We start from the raw sequence: 15,814 nt of genomic DNA on the forward strand, positions 1-15,814 counted from the left end.
GTTAAAGTCAGGAAATGGAAGCGACGGTGGGCTCACCCTCGGGCTGCGTTGCCACCTTGAGCGGCGCGGAGCTCTCGCCGGGGCCGTGCCTGTTCTGGGCCACAACGCGGAACACGTAAACCGTTTCTGGCATCAGGTTCTGGATGGTCACTTGTGTCTCTCCAGGACGACTTGTATTTTCAACGCGTTCCCTTTCGGAAACAGAAGGTTTGGGCACAGAAATATGGCTTAGTAAGAGCGGTTTATAAAGTGGTAGATGCTACTAAGACATATCCTGTTTTAATGTATTTAATGGTGTAGTTATTTATACGGTGCTGACTACGCCATGTAACAGTGACATGCCAAAATTGCTGGTGACAAACAGTTTCTAAATTTGTAACTTCTCTTTGAAAAACAGCCACGCACCGAAGTAAAAAAAATAAATTACGCTCGACATCACAAAATTCTAAGTAGTTTCTTTGTTATTCTCCTAACAGCGTGCGATAATTCATCCTGACAGCTTATCCTACTGCTCTGAAGCCCGAAAAGAAATATTTAAGCAACGTACACAGAGTCTGGCGAGATCTAAGGCATTTCTGTTCATCCCGTGGGGCTGCTTTTTGCGTATTCCTCAAAGCAACCATTTTCATGGATTCTTTTTCCCCCAAACTTTACTGAGTTCCTCCCTAATATTTCGACTTTTTACAAAGGCGCTGGGGCTCTGCCTGGCGCACCCCCGGGCACCGCAGGGACTGCAGGGGTGCGGACCCCCCATCGCACCCCACGCGGGGCAGGAAACCCCAGCGGCTCTTGTCTTGAGGGGAAGATTGAAAGATTAATCATCAACTAACGACAGGTCTGATTTCCAAGACGTTGCTCTTGGCACGTGAGCTCTCAGAGCTACGTTGGGGTAACGCCATCTACACAGCGGCCTTGCTGGAAAACGAGCTGCTCGCCTGAAAATACAAAGGCAAGGGGTCTTACAAATGAAATCTGGAACTTCCCCACTGAGAAAATCAACTGCTTTGGATACAATTCTTTGCCTTTTGTCTGCTCAGCTCCACAGCAGAGGGCAGACGTTTCCCATCCTGACCATCAGCGGCTATTAAACCATTTCTAATGCAGAAGCCCAGGCAAAATGAGCCCGGTCTCCCCTTCCCTACCATCCAGCCATTACGCTGTGGTTTGTATCATGGAAATATGATGTCAAAATCCCCATTTTAATTGATTTCTTTTAAAATCAACTAGTATTGCTGATCCTGCATAACTGCACAGAATGAAACTGCAGGGCAGGGAAAACAAGAAATATTTTCCCTCACTGACTTTTCCAGTTATTTCTAGTGCAAAATGTTTGCTGGAAAACCCAGTTTCAAATGGGTAGTTTCCTTTGAGACATGTCTGAGATACAACGATGGCATTTGAAAAGCCAGGATAAGTGCCAACTGATTCAGAGCTGTTGAATAACATCGTCTCCCATTGACATGCAAAATATATTGCAGTTTCTGCCTCAAGTGTAAACGCAGTCTCTGATTTGATCTAGGGAAAAAAATCACCAATTCAAGGTTATTACTTAAAACGACAAGAAAAATAAAATTATTTTAATGGAAGGATAGCATTTATCAAAAAATAAATAGAGGCGTCAAAGTACTGAAATTTTCTGTAATAACTGGGAACTGCGCCTTCCCTCTGTTAAAAATATGGAGAGATTAATCTCATTAAGTGCTACAGGAATCTCTCATTTATGCCCTTGCTCAGGGAGCCTTGAGCAACTTCTGCGAGCTCTGATGTGTTCAGGTAGCTACAACAGGTAAAAACCAGCTGGTCCATATGAATAACTGCAGTACCCTACAGAACATCACGACCATTCGCACTCATTCCACTTTAATACCCAATTAAAGAGCTTTGTCAACTAGACTTGAGGTTTAAAACAGCTATGGAGGACCTCAGGGAAAAAGTTCAAACCCAGAAATGTTGAACTGGAAATGCAGAGTTTTAAGTTACACTTAGAACAAAAAACAAGCTGGAGGGAAGGATTAAAAAGCGAATATTGGTGTGCCGGCCCCGTCAGCTGTGGAGCCAGGCACTGATTACACACAATTAAACTCCATTTTCTGCAATTTAAACACCCTATGCTGAACCGTGAGCTGAACACCTCTCACGTGGGATTTACCAGCTCATACCAGCCATGTGCTATTCTCTTTTATTTTTGTCCAAATCCTGAAAGTCTGGAGATTTTCTGCCTGCGTGCTTGTCTGGAGCGGCACCGAGCTCAACCTCCCTTTGCCCCCCGCACCTTGCTGGGATTTTCACCCCTTTTTCAGGGGAACTTCAATCTGGAATTACCTGATGCAAGGATGGAATCCCTACGTTTGTATCTGATGGGATTACCCAAGGTGTGAAGACAAATCCATCAGACAGCCGCTTCATTGGGATGGAATTCCCTCAATAAAAGCCTCTCTCTGACGTTATCAGAACCATTTAACCATTCCAGAGCAGTAAAAAACAGCTACAGCTTCGGCAACATTTGCATTTTTCCTGTAATTCCTTGTTTCCTGCTGCTTTCTGTAACATTCAGTTTAGGGGCCAATGTTTTTCTGCAAGGAGATGCTGAATTTAAAAGGTGAAATATCGTTTAGAGGTGTCAGAATATCTCGCTAAGCCGGTCCATGTTATACCTATTTTTTCATTTGTCACAAGCCCAATTTAAATGGTCAATAAATCAAATAGCGAGTTTGATCACTGCTGAAATACAAGCCAGGAAGAGACAACAGAGTTACTAAAGGAACCAGTAACACGTGCAATGAAAATGGCACATGTAGGCAAAAATATAACGGTACGAAGAGATGGAACATACGCATTTAAAACCACAGCGAAGATCCGTGATCATGTATAATTCAAGGACTGCAAAGCAATCATTTAAGCAGTTTTATAACGCTGAGAAAAAAAGGAGGGTTGCTCATCTGAGCTTGACTTGGAGCTTTTCTCATTTCTGTCTGTTTAGTTGTGTGTTACACACTCATCTGCTTTTTTATTCAATAATTAACCAACATTTCCACAAGGCCCAACAAACTGGGCAAAAAGTACCACGTAACATCAATGGTAAAGAGAACTACTTTCTTCTTTTCCTTTTTTAAAAATGGCATCATTCTCCCTCTCTAAACCCAGGTTCAGCGGCAGGATTTCACAGTATTCTCATATAAATCCATGAAATGTGTGATTCCGACCACTTTTATGAAGCATAACAAAACCCGTTAAAAACGCGATGGAGTGGTGAAGTTGAGGAAATGGTGAATATGTGCTAACAAAAGGCTTTCGGAGCCCACTCTGAACCCTGACCCAGAAGGACACTCAAGCAAACAAAGATTTCACTGAGGTCAATGGACCCACCTGCTCACCCATCAGCACCAGCTGAAGCGCTTTGCTGGGTAACCCTTCCGCACACCGCGGTGCAAGAACTGGAAACGGCGCTTTCTGCACGTTACCCTGCAATTTCCTCATTTATTCACCACCAATTACGAGACACCTCTTACCCTGTGTTCCGCACACGCTTTTGGCCCCAAAGGAATGTTTTCTAGATTTCTATAATCATGTATGTAGTGCAAGGGGATGCATTTTGTTTCCTCAAAAGCAGTACAGGGGGGGATTAAGCCAATTTCCAGCAAATTATTTTCTAAGCACCCAGCAGGCTGGGCTGGTTACAAGCAGGGATGTGAAGGGGAGAGGCAAGGACCAAGATCCCACCTTTTTTCCCATCTCAAAATAAAAATGGATATTACTAAAGTAAGGAAATAGAAAAACAACACTTGTGCAGCAAAGAACATTTTACTAATTGCCTCAATTAGTCATCATGAATCTGGATGAGATGTCTTTCCACTGAATTAAGACAGTGGCAATTCATCACGAGTAGTTTTAGATTCTTTTCAAATGACTTTCTCAACTGAGTCTCAAGCTCTAGCAAGTAGACAGATCATTTTCTCTTGAGTAATAAATCTGATAAGCAAGCTAATTTGCCATTAATTAAGCATTGCTCAAAATAATTATTAGCTCCAACTCCTTCAAACTGACCACTACTCTAAGTCTGAGCAGCAGATGCCATCAGTAAGAAGAAGGGGTGGATTGAACTGAACCATTGGGATAATATGTCAAAAACTGACAAATGCTTCACATCCATGAAATTTCCATTTACAGGGATTACTGGGAGAGGATCAACGTTTAACCAACACCTGCTACGCGGTTCTCCCCAGAATCAGACTGTATTTAGAGGGTTTGAAAGCACGAAGTGAATGCTGTCCCTCGTCAGCCCAACGGGTTATTCTGGAGGATGTTTCTGTGCTCGTCGTGACAGCATTTATGGATTTACAGCAGTGCTGGTGTTGCTGAAGGGGTGTTACAGCCTCTGCTTGCTCGTAGTTTCCGAGCACTTTGCTAAAAGCGGGTAGCGACTGTTTGCAGTCAAACAAACATGTTTGCATTCAATCAAACCCCAGCACGAGCTCGCAAAGCGAATGTGGAGCGTCCCGCCAGAGCGCAACCCGTTTTCCACGCCGAGATCTTTACCTGTTGATCCCTTCCTTGGTGTAGAAGATGGAATAGGTGAGGTTGTCTCCTTGGGGGTCCGACACGGGCGTCCGCCACGTCAGCCTGATGAAGCGAGTGGAGACCAGGGTGGCCACGACGTCCCGCGGGGCCGAGGGCAGCGGTCCCGTCGCGGCTGGTGCTAGATGGTCATTAGTGGCACTGGTCAGTGAAGTGGGAGGTAATGTTGGGATGGCAACATCTTGTCATGTGCAAACATTGGGGAATATGAAGGGCAAACATCACCACGGTTAAAGAAAAAACAAAACAAAAAGAAAAAAAAAAGGAATAAACAAAACCACGATGGGAAACAAAAGAAATGAACACACACAAAAAAGGCCATTAAACTGAAGGCCGACATGCAGGCAAAGGTAACTACTGGGAACTAATGGGAAATTTTAAAGGACACGTCACTGTGGAGCAAGCAGACCAAATCTCCATTGTAATGGAAGTGGCAAGGGAAGGGAAGGGTGAAAACTGAGCATAACATTTGACCAGCAGCAAACTGCACTTGCAGTGCTTCGTAAACCAGGTGTAATACCCAACCGTTACCAATAAAAAACCCAACTGGTACTGTTTATTAAAAAATACATCCAGAGCTAATTTTCTACTATATTTCGTTACCATGCAGAGTTGATTTTATACTATTCTCAATCATAAAAAATGACAGCACACCAAGTTCATAACTCATCCAATCAAAGACTGCGGTGAGTTCACATTCGGAGCTGGCCGGGTTCTACTAATGCCACTGCTAAGATGTGCTGACCAACTTGGTATGGCAGTAGAAATAGAAACGTTTTCCTAATTTTCACTAATGTCCCTGTTTTCTTTCCATCAAGGCTTTTCCTCCCTCTCATAACATATAACACATAATTTAAGAAAGATACTAACACGCAGAAACAACTCTTGCTTCGTATTATACGGAGACTTAACAAACTTTTTGTGCTAAGTCGTGTACGTCTTCATGTATAGCTATGTTAAAGCCGGGATATCTCTGGGATTATTGCATTGAAAGGTTGGAGAGTTAGACGTCCAAGCTGTAAGGTACAAATAGCTGCTCTAGAAATCCCATTAAAGCAATCCGTCCAGTAAATCTAACAGTAATATTCTGAGCAGCTGGACCCCAATTACCACAGAGTATTACAGGAAGCACAATTAGTAACAAAAACCTAACTCAGGATACGCTGATTTTTCTGGGTTCTTAACTTTTTACCCAGCTTAGGCCACCCAATGACATTTTCCACCCAGGAATGTATGCAGCCAAATACCTTCATTCATTTATTAATTATGGAAACTAACTAAAATGGTTCAGATTGTCCCCAGAAAGAGTTCAGGAATAGTACAGCTTCAGCATTTCTACCCAACATACCACCAGAATACGTGGTCCTGTGTCCCAATAGACAAGGAGGAAACTGGACACACAACACCTGAGTAAACCAGAGGGTGTGATCTGAGCAACCAAACCCTCAGGTGACACACCAAGAACATCCATCATCAACAACTTCATCTTCAATTCTAAACAAACCTTGCCAACCAATGTATCGTATCACAGGGAGGCCTCGAAAACACAGATCCCAGATATACAAGTACTCAATAATTTATCATCTTCTTAATTATCCTTTCCACAGTGTGACAGCCACAGATCACAATTATGAATTCTCCAGCGCCCCCCTCCCAATGAATAGACACCACTATTAATTTCACATTCATTGCAAAACCTAAACTATTTTTATGCTGCCGTAATTTTTTTTTTTTCCAGAAAAGCACCACGTTTTAGTTCTTTTGCTGGACTCAGACAGGGCCTTGTTGTTCCGGACCACTCACTACGGGATATTTCACGACACGGCCTCACCCCTTGTTCGACGGTACAATATACTGAGGAGCAACAGCAGCGTCTCGGAGCAGGAAAGGTTAAAACTGAAGTTACCAGCACTTAGAGTTACTGCTCTACCCTTCCTCCAACCTCCAGCATCACCATTTCCTCACTCGGTGAAGACCCAAGTGTGCTGTCGATGTTTGGACACCAGGGCTGGATGATGCTCTCCTACATCGGTTATTTGCGAGGAAAATTTGATCAGAGATGTGATAGTCAGTGGCATCCTCAGCGGAAACGACCCTCAGGTGGTGGAATTCAAGATCCCAAGGAAAGTGGGGAGGGTACCTGGCATGTTCAAGAAGTGGGAACCTTGGAGTTCAGCACCAACACATGCGTTGGGATCTTCCCAACTACCATCTCTCTGCTCTTTGATGAGTGCCAATGAAATCCCGGTTACACCAGCCAGGCTTCTCCCACATTTAAATTTGAGGCTGTGGACTGGAGAGTTACTCACTGTGCCTTTACTCATCACGTTGCCACCGAGGAACGAGGTACAGGGCCCTGCACAAACCTCCTGGTGCCCAGAGTTTTCAGCATCTCTCCCAGAGTGCCCGCGTGATTGACTGCTGCTTCAGTTCAGATTTTATACTTCGCTTTGCACTTCAATTGAATATTTTTCCCTTGCAGAGAGCTTTAATTTCTTACCCTTCTATTAACTGATTCTATTCACAATATTACTTAAATCCATGAAACAGTTTGAGGAATAATCTGCAGGGAAGCTGTTACAAAAACAAACTGGTGTTTGCCAGCTGCACCAGCCATATCCCTTCTGAAGCAGCATCTTCTGAACCATTCTGGTGAATTCTTTGACTGATCGCTTCACACATTTATTTAAACTACTTAACATGTGAAGTGTCTCCGTTTTTTAAAAAGAAAGTGAAGACATTTCATATCCAGCACAACAGGACAGAAATTCCTTATAACCACCATTTGGGTTGTTCGTTTTAACTCTGGGAAGACTGCAGGAGATTCATTTCTGCTGTAGGAACTTACAAAGAACAAAACTCCAGCGCTGAGCCTCAGACTTGCCATTCTCCTGTACAGCTGGGATAGTTATTCACACTCAAATGCAAACCACCCATCTTCTGTCTCCTTACATTAATACTTTGGTTTCTCCTCTGTCTCTTGGTAATATTGTCGGGTGATCTGCTTCAAATTACATGCTCTGCAGACAAAAGCTGCATTTTACCTACCTTTAAAAATCATTCTGTTTAGTTAAAATGTAATACGAAGATTTTTTAAATAGTTAAATTGAAGCAAAATGCTGAAATTGCTCTAAGGAAAATGATTTTCCTGATAGTTTTTTAGAATTCATCTGCTTAATCTCAAACACATCCCATACACTCATGTTATTTGTCTTCCTCTATAATAAAGATCCATCCTTTATTTAAGTGATCTGCACACAGGGCTTGACGAACCTGCAGGCGTCAAGACGAGGAGTCTGGGAGAGCTGCCAAGATTGCCGAGATTAACAAAAACCCGGCTTTATCCTCGCGCGAGACTCAAACCCAGAGACATTTCTTCTGACAGCATTATGGGTAGATCGGTCAAACACAACAGAAAACTAGCGGCGTCTGAAAAATAAACTGTGAAGCAAACAGAAGCACAAAGGACCTGTAAATCATACAAGTACGGTAAGCAATGAATAAGCTGGAAAACTCGCCCAGTGCAAGCTGCAATTAAATAGCAGCTTGGTGGCAATTTGCTTCTGTTAATAGCTGTGGAATGCCTTTACAAGACTAGGTTATTTCCTTTCCTTTTTTCCCCCATTCTTCCTCAAAATGCCTTGAGTGCCATTACAAACCGATTTGTACACAGCCGCGCGAGCAGAACGCTCAGCAGCGCACAGCTCTGTTAATGAGTAATTACACTAAAATTAGCTTGAACGCCAATAAGGGAGCAGCTTTATTACTTCAAGGTTTTAAGCATGGTGTAACAAGTAACATGCAGAACAAATCTGTTCTTTCTAACATATAGTTCATCACTTTTAAAAAAGTAACTATGCTCTGGAATATTCTTTGCAGGCCTATTCCTACACAGTTTCGCATTAACTTCAATTTAAAAAAAATACGTACATATATATATATATATATATACACAATATGCATATGCAGTGGCGTGCTGAGAATATGAAAAAAGAATGACGCTGTTGCACGCCAGACACATATACAACAGATTTACCTTTTCAAACACTGCTGATGTATCAGTTTTTCTGAGCGTATATTTTTCCACGGGATCAAGAATGAGCCCTTGCTCAATTTGGCATCGCACAAAGATCCAGCACATTGTGAGGAGCCGCGTTTGGAGGGAATTGTTTGGCCAAAGAGCTGACATTAAATGAATTAGCCCTCAAACGGCGGCTCCACTGCAGGCAGCGGCTGAGAGTGGGAGATGACATTAAAACCATCACAATACAATTGCAATTTGGGATCGATAGACGGGGAAAGTCACTTGATTCATCTGTCTGCATCTAACGAAGTTAAAGTCTAATGAAAATAAGTTTAAACCAAAGCAAAACATTTCAAGCAGTCATTTTTTTCTGCTTCGCATAATAATTTTTCTGATGCAGTAACCGGGGCAACAGAACAATGTCTAAACTACTAAATAGACAGGTAGCGTTCAGCTACTGAAACCCAGTCACCGCGGGACACCCAGCAACCCGCCAACAGGGCGACGGAGCCAGAAAATAAGAAAAGCAGCGTTTTCTTAACTATCTGCTGGAAATGATTTTTCCTCACGGTACATATGGTTTCCATGGGATTGCGACGCGTCGCGTCGTGCGTCTGTGCTACCTGTGGGAAGCCAATCTGAACATGGATCCCACCGACCCAGGCAGGCGAAGATTCCTCCTCCATCAGCCCTGGCTTCTCAAACACATCTGCATCACCCATTTCTCACAGCCCTTGTCAAGCCGCTCTTTCCAAGGGTTTCATCTGAACAGACATCACTTATTGCAACTATTTTATTAATATCACAATGTTTTGCAGAGTGCACAAATACCCACAAGGAGCTGGACTCAAAGAAATAACCATCGATGACTTCTATAACTTGGATCCTTCACCAGCAAAAGCACAAACGTGAGGCTGGTAAAGACTAAAAGGCACTAGTTAGTTTTACTCTGATACAGAAAACATTCACACATTAGTTTTATGCTAACGTGGGATCCAGCTTTTAATTGCATAGGAAAAATGACCCCCGTGTTTTTAGCGAAATTCACTGTGGTGTGACGACAAACTCGAGCGTGTGTCCGCGGTGCTGTTCAACCAGCAGCGCTGCAGGATGCTGATGCGATCAAAACAACTCTGTCAAACACGCCACACCTGAAAACCGGTCATTGAAATGCTCCATTTGTTAGCTAATTATTAGAAATACTTTCCATGTCGTCCAGCCCCTCCGGTTTAAATTTCCTTTTTCCTCCTTTTTTCCTCCTGTGGCGCATTATTGGCATATTCACGGCTTCCTCCTGCCGTGGGCAATGACATTCCCGTGGTCCCACGGGACACAGGACACAAAGGAAAAGCGGATTGGAATGTTATCTGTGATCTGCCTGGGCTTTGCTGCTGTATGGGAACGACCTGGGCCGGGTCCAGCTCCCAAGGCCACCTCATCTGTGTCACAACCTGCCATGGGACGGCTGGACTCTAACATATGAAATTAAGATGCATAAACACCTTAAGAACTAGTTATTGGCCATATTTAGGCATTCTTGGCCACGCTCTGACCTAGAACAACGGAAAACAGCAAAATACTGTTTTGCCAAAAAATCTGTTAGAAAAAACATGATGTAAGACACTCAGATCTCCAAACATCTTGAATAACATAAGAAAAAAAAACACCTCAGAGGTACTAATATGTTTGACTGGGGGTATTCAGATAAAACTACGTACTTGATAACTAATATTTTTCACATAAACCACAGTGACTGGCTCAATGTAATAAGTATGAAATAATAAAACCAGGGAGTGCATGCTATACAACTATCCTTTAAAAACTGGCTTTCTCTCCTATTTTTCCCCATTTTTATTCATATCGAATTGTCGTCCTTCTTCAAATGCTTAATTCCTAAATTTATTAATATGACAGGAGGGACATCACCTTGTTATTCCGAGTAATTCCTTACATGATACCATAATCAAAGGAAAACACGCTTACTAGCGGTAATAAGTTCTTCCAGGACAAGTGGCCACAACGGTTGGTGCTTTGTCTCAATACATCAATTACAGTATTAATAACTGAATTACTTCCTTCCCTTGGAAAGAAGTAATTAAAAGGAATCTATCAGACTCCTATTCTTCTACTAAAAAGGTGCTTTCATGCAAAACTGATAAAGTAAATCAACAGATATGGGGAAAAAAAAGTGTATTAAATGAATTTATGGTGTATAAGATAGTGAGACATGGATCTACGTCTGCCTGAGGTGACCGTGAAAAGACAACAAAAGTCACCAGTTCAGAGAAAATTCAACATGATGTCAACAGTTGTGCACAAAATCGCACTTTGCGGGGTAGTTTAAACTGCACAACTTTGTGATTTTGCTGTATTAGGGGATTTGTCAAAAAATCAACCACACGAGGACCGGCATGAGGACAACAGGCTCAGGAGATAAAACGCACAGAGTGGGCATAGATTAGATTATATTGCAGTGGTTTATACATTGTCTGCCATGATTACCTGAGAATCCCTTAGTAATGCGTACCATTGGATAGAAAAGACATTTGGTACCAAAACGGACGGGAAAATGGTAGAATCTTTGATAATAGAATTTTTCCAGTGCTATTTTTTATATGTTCTCATGGCAATAGTATCTTAGTATCATTTTGTTCCGCCACTCTACTTGGCCAAAGAAACCTCCATCTATTGGTTTTATGAACCAATTATTTTACTTTCAATAAGTCATTTAAAATAATTATTTTAACGTTTGTAGCATTTCAGTGATTTTGGCTCTAACACCCAGTCCGTGAGGGCTGGGAAATGGAGGCACTGTCTCTAGTAGATTTCAAAGCCCAACGCAACCCTCCATTCCTTGGGAACAGCCCTTCCCCCAGGGAAAAGCAACCCTCATTTTCCTATGAAATGAAACAGAGAGGCTTCCTTATTTCTCTATGCAGACACTTCTTGCCTGAAGCGGGCAGGCAAAACGCCTTTTTTTTTTTTTTAATTGCCTTAGATTAATTTACATTACCACTGGGAATGAGAAGAGTTATTTACTCTTCACTCAACACATACTCCTTGGAAAAGCTCACTTAAAACACACAACAAACAAATGCCTCATACCCCGTCAGTATGATTTTAAGCATTTTTTGCTTCTACACTCTAATGGACAACGATGGGCGCTGCATAAATTGAGACTATATAAATATACTAATAAACACATCCTGGCCACGGAGTTGAAAGGAAGTCATAAAATCCATTCTGATAAGAACACTCCTCTTTCATTTCATGATGAAATGGTGTAGAGGAAACAATTTGGCTATCTTCCTGTGTCTGAAAACAAGCATTAAAAGGCGTGCTGGGCGTCGGTGACGCAGGAACCGCCAGGTCGGATCAGATAGCGGATCGGATATAAAGCAATTTGGATCACAAGAGCATTTGGATCACGAGACTCACCTCACCAAAAAAGCCAAACATATCTCTACCTGTCCCTGAGGAGTTTGAAACTACTGCTAAACAGATTTTGTAACTGGAAAGGAAGTCAAATCTTAACTACATATTGCAAAATGATGGACGTGACCATCTTAAAGTTTGCTAGTATTTAATTTTCTCATTGAGAAATGAGAGTCAAAACCCCTAAACAAAATACAAATATAGAACGAGGCAGTAAAAATGCATATAAATGTACCAAAACCCCTTGTATCCTCTTAATGTAAATATTCTTCAAGCAAACTCTTACGCCAACTAAAAAAAGCCTCTTGAGAACAGTAGAGCCTGCAACAATATGTGGTAACTCGACTTCAACAATAACAGGAGCGCGATGATTTTATTCCAAAAGCTGATGCGTAACGTTTGTGCAAAGCTCTTTCTGGAACGGCTCCCGCTAAAAACCCCGTTTATTTTGGGAGGCGCTGGTTTTTACAGCAGCTATTTCCACACCTGAAGAGTTCAAGATTGTTCCTTCCGCTCCACGTTTCCCTGGGAATTCTGCCAATAATTTCTTTGATCACCCTGAGCGAATCGCTCGGTTCCCGTCTCACCTTGGGCGTTTCTGGCAGCGCTGGTGGGTCTCCGCACGCCCCAGGTAACAGGGGCTGCCAGTTCTGTCAATGCTACAAATAACTCACAAGAACCAGTTCAACCAGGCGGGTTCAGGACTAAGTCAGTGTGTGGATGGCAGAGCAGAACCAACGCGCCGGTACCGGGATCAAATCCTGCTCCTTGATGATTTAACGACGTATTTTCAAAGAAACACCACAGGGTAATTGCTCTTTTTCCTCTTATTTCTCAGTAACAGTCTAAACTGAAATAAATTACCTTGAGCTAATCCACCAGGTGCAATTCCTGCAGTGCTGCTTCTTGCATATAACTTTGATAGCCTTGATTGTAAGTGGAAATACTTTATTTAAATGACTGTAAAGCTCCTCAAAGTTTCCACTGGATACAATGTAAGGTACCTGTGGTTTATGGGTGGCTGCAGCACCCAGGATTTCTCCAAATATCAGCTTTCTCTGAGAAATAACTTGGAAATGAAAAATAACCTCCCTCCGTTCGGGGTCTGTTGATACTTCCGATGACTCTGACAAGCTCAAGTTCCAACGGCCGAGCCTGAAGAAGCTGTTTGTGTATCCAAACTGTACTCACTTCTGCTAATCTCTTTCTCAAACACTGACTTATTTATAACTACTTATTTCTTATACGTATCTAGTGCACTCTACTTGTCTTTCGGTCAGGTTGATACACACAACTATTTTTTTAAGGGAGAGAGGGTCCCAAGCAAACCCCACCTTTCCTCTTTTAGGCTATAACCAGGTATGCAGCAATACTACCGGACGTGGTACTGGCATTTTTTACAATCATTTCAACCGGATTTCTCCATTAAAGACCATATTTACCACTCACAAGTACCTCAGATTCACTGTTTTTATAGAAACCAGATGAGGTGTCAGGATGGTTGGGAATTCACACAAAGGACACAACAGCCAATCCTATGAACTCTTAATTAAGATTTTTTTGCTTTATATTTTTAAAGAGCAAGGTAACATTCTTCTGCTTCTTCATATTTCTGATTTTAACAGAAATAGTAAAGCCCATCAGCAGTTTTAAAACAGATCTTCTTTCACTAGCACAGAGGCTTGGGAATTTGCTTTGCACACCACAGCACAAGGTTACTCCCCAAACGGACATTTTAAATGTGGGTACTCTGGTCATTTACCGCCGTTAAAAACTCCTGCCTAACGAGATGAACAAGCAGTTCCATGGCAAACGGTGCTGAAGAAGAGACAGAGAAAGGCCACAGACCCGAGTCCCAAGGTGAGGTGTTCACTGCTGAGACACAATTGAATGCATGTCATCAGAAATGAGTGTTAGAGTCACTTATTTCTTCCATTTATTTGATTTCCTTATGCTATAAAACCCATAAGCCTATTACCTTGTCAAGACTGCTGGAAAATCAGAAGAGAGTCTTCTAGATTCAGATATTCAATGAGATGAATGCCATTACATTTGCAACCAAACTGTAAACCAGTCATCCTCCTTTTTCTCCACATGGCATTCAGCTGTCTCTGATATTACTGTATAATTTAGCAACTCTGAAATATAAGCAATCAGTTAAGACCATATCCACACGTTTGTTCCCCCCTCTGGTGCGAGACTGACAAAATCTGATCTTTTCCTTTACAACAGGGGCTGGGATCAATTACAAATGAAGGCTACTCCTGTCAATCTGCACAACTTTGTTTATGAATAATAAAGGCCTTTGGTAGTCATGACAGATATCAAAATGAAGCTAATCCTGCCATTATACCATTCATCTAAACAAGAAACAACCAAAAACCTCTAAAAATAAACACCCACGGTGATTCAATGAATGCATCCCACACAGCCGATGTTCCTAGGAGCTGGTCACACTGAATACACTCACGTTTGCTCAATACCAAGCTGCCAGAAACAGCTATTATATAAAATACAAGAGGATAATCAGAACGTGAAACTGGTGGACTCGGTAAGTGATATTCCAGTAAACGTATCTGCTTTTCTTAGCCCTTCTGGTGGCAAAGAGACTGTTACTGAAGCGAGCAGCTCTGCGGGGAATTCGGGATGACCCAGAAGAGATGATTTAAAACAGGAACTCAAAGTCTCTGAGCCTCTTTCACGGTGTAGACACAACCTGGTTCATTGGTATTTATTCACACAGAATAAATACCAGCACAGGGTAGAAAACATGTACTAATACGTGCTGAATGATTCTCAAAACACATGGAAGCTTTTTGCTCCTCCAGGTTCCTTCTCTGCCTCCACCAAACGTTCCTTACCTATTACTGCTCTTTACAATACATCTATTTCTTCAAACACAAGTACCTTTTAGCCATTCGCTTCACTCAGGAAAACCAAAATGAAACAGGAGCCGCAGTCCAAGTGTTTCCACGTGTAAGTGCACGAGCTGCAAGCCCCATAACCCGAATTTGTGCTGAGCATACTGAAATTGCAGCCCCATGCGACACCAGCACCTTCACCGGGCTGCGCTTTGCTTTGCCAACTCAACTGTGAATACAGCCAGAAAACGAGAAATGAAAAGCAATAAGTGCCATCAAAATATCCCATCAATTTTGTTATGCCTGCCTGCGATTCACCGCGCGCCGGCAAACATTAATCTATTACTAATTTAATCTAAATTAGAGCAATTTATTTCAAGTGCATGCCAAGTTTATATGTGAATAGTCTATTGAATACAGAATATGAGAGCTGGTTGGGGCCCGGTTTCATGAAGTTAAAATTCAAGAAGTTTATGATTTGGTGTAGTTTAATCAGCTGGACTTCTCAACAAGACTTTATATAAGCAGGGGCCATAAGAGGGAATAAATAAAGGCTGTTTTTTAAACAGGGATTGAGTCAAGAAATTAACTGATTTAAATCAGCTTTCTGGTCATTTTGAAGATGAGAAACAGGAAACTGAGGAAGACTAACTAAGCAAGGTAAATTAAAATCAAAATTAAAATGAAAAATGTCTTTCAGCATTAAAGAGGAGAACATACGGTTATGTTTACCGAAAATTAGCAATGGAGTGTACACAGCCAGTAACAAAACATCCTCAGAGTTTGGCTCCGGTTTTACAAAACACTGTTTGGAGTCAGTTTGATTTCAGATGCTGTTTGTGTTCCTGAAACACAACTTTCCAACGGAGCCTCCCAAGCTGTTCATCCCTCATTCCCGCGGATATTTGGATATTGTCAG

General features: G+C 42.0%; 1 protein-coding gene across 6 annotated transcripts in view; it reads right to left on the minus strand.

Annotated features, from left to right (window-relative positions):
• The window catches only part of NEO1 (neogenin 1), a 159,476-nt gene that overhangs the window by 30,994 nt on the left and 112,668 nt on the right, over positions 1-15,814 (minus strand). For 4 of the 6 annotated variants that reach the window (XM_082061227.1, XM_082061226.1, XM_082061225.1 and 1 more), the window contains exons 8-9: positions 4,537-4,756; positions 37-191 (exon numbers count right to left, since the gene is read on the minus strand). In XM_082061227.1, the coding sequence (XP_081917353.1) occupies positions 37-191; positions 4,537-4,756 (375 nt within the window). The remainder of the gene's footprint in view (positions 1-36; positions 192-4,536; positions 4,757-15,814) is intronic. The other 2 variants (XM_082061229.1, XM_082061228.1) reach the window with 1 other exon arrangement.

The sequence above is a fragment of the Streptopelia decaocto genome, assembly GCF_964273445.1.
Source record: "Streptopelia decaocto genome assembly, chromosome: 9".
NCBI lineage: Eukaryota > Metazoa > Chordata > Aves > Columbiformes > Columbidae > Streptopelia > Streptopelia decaocto.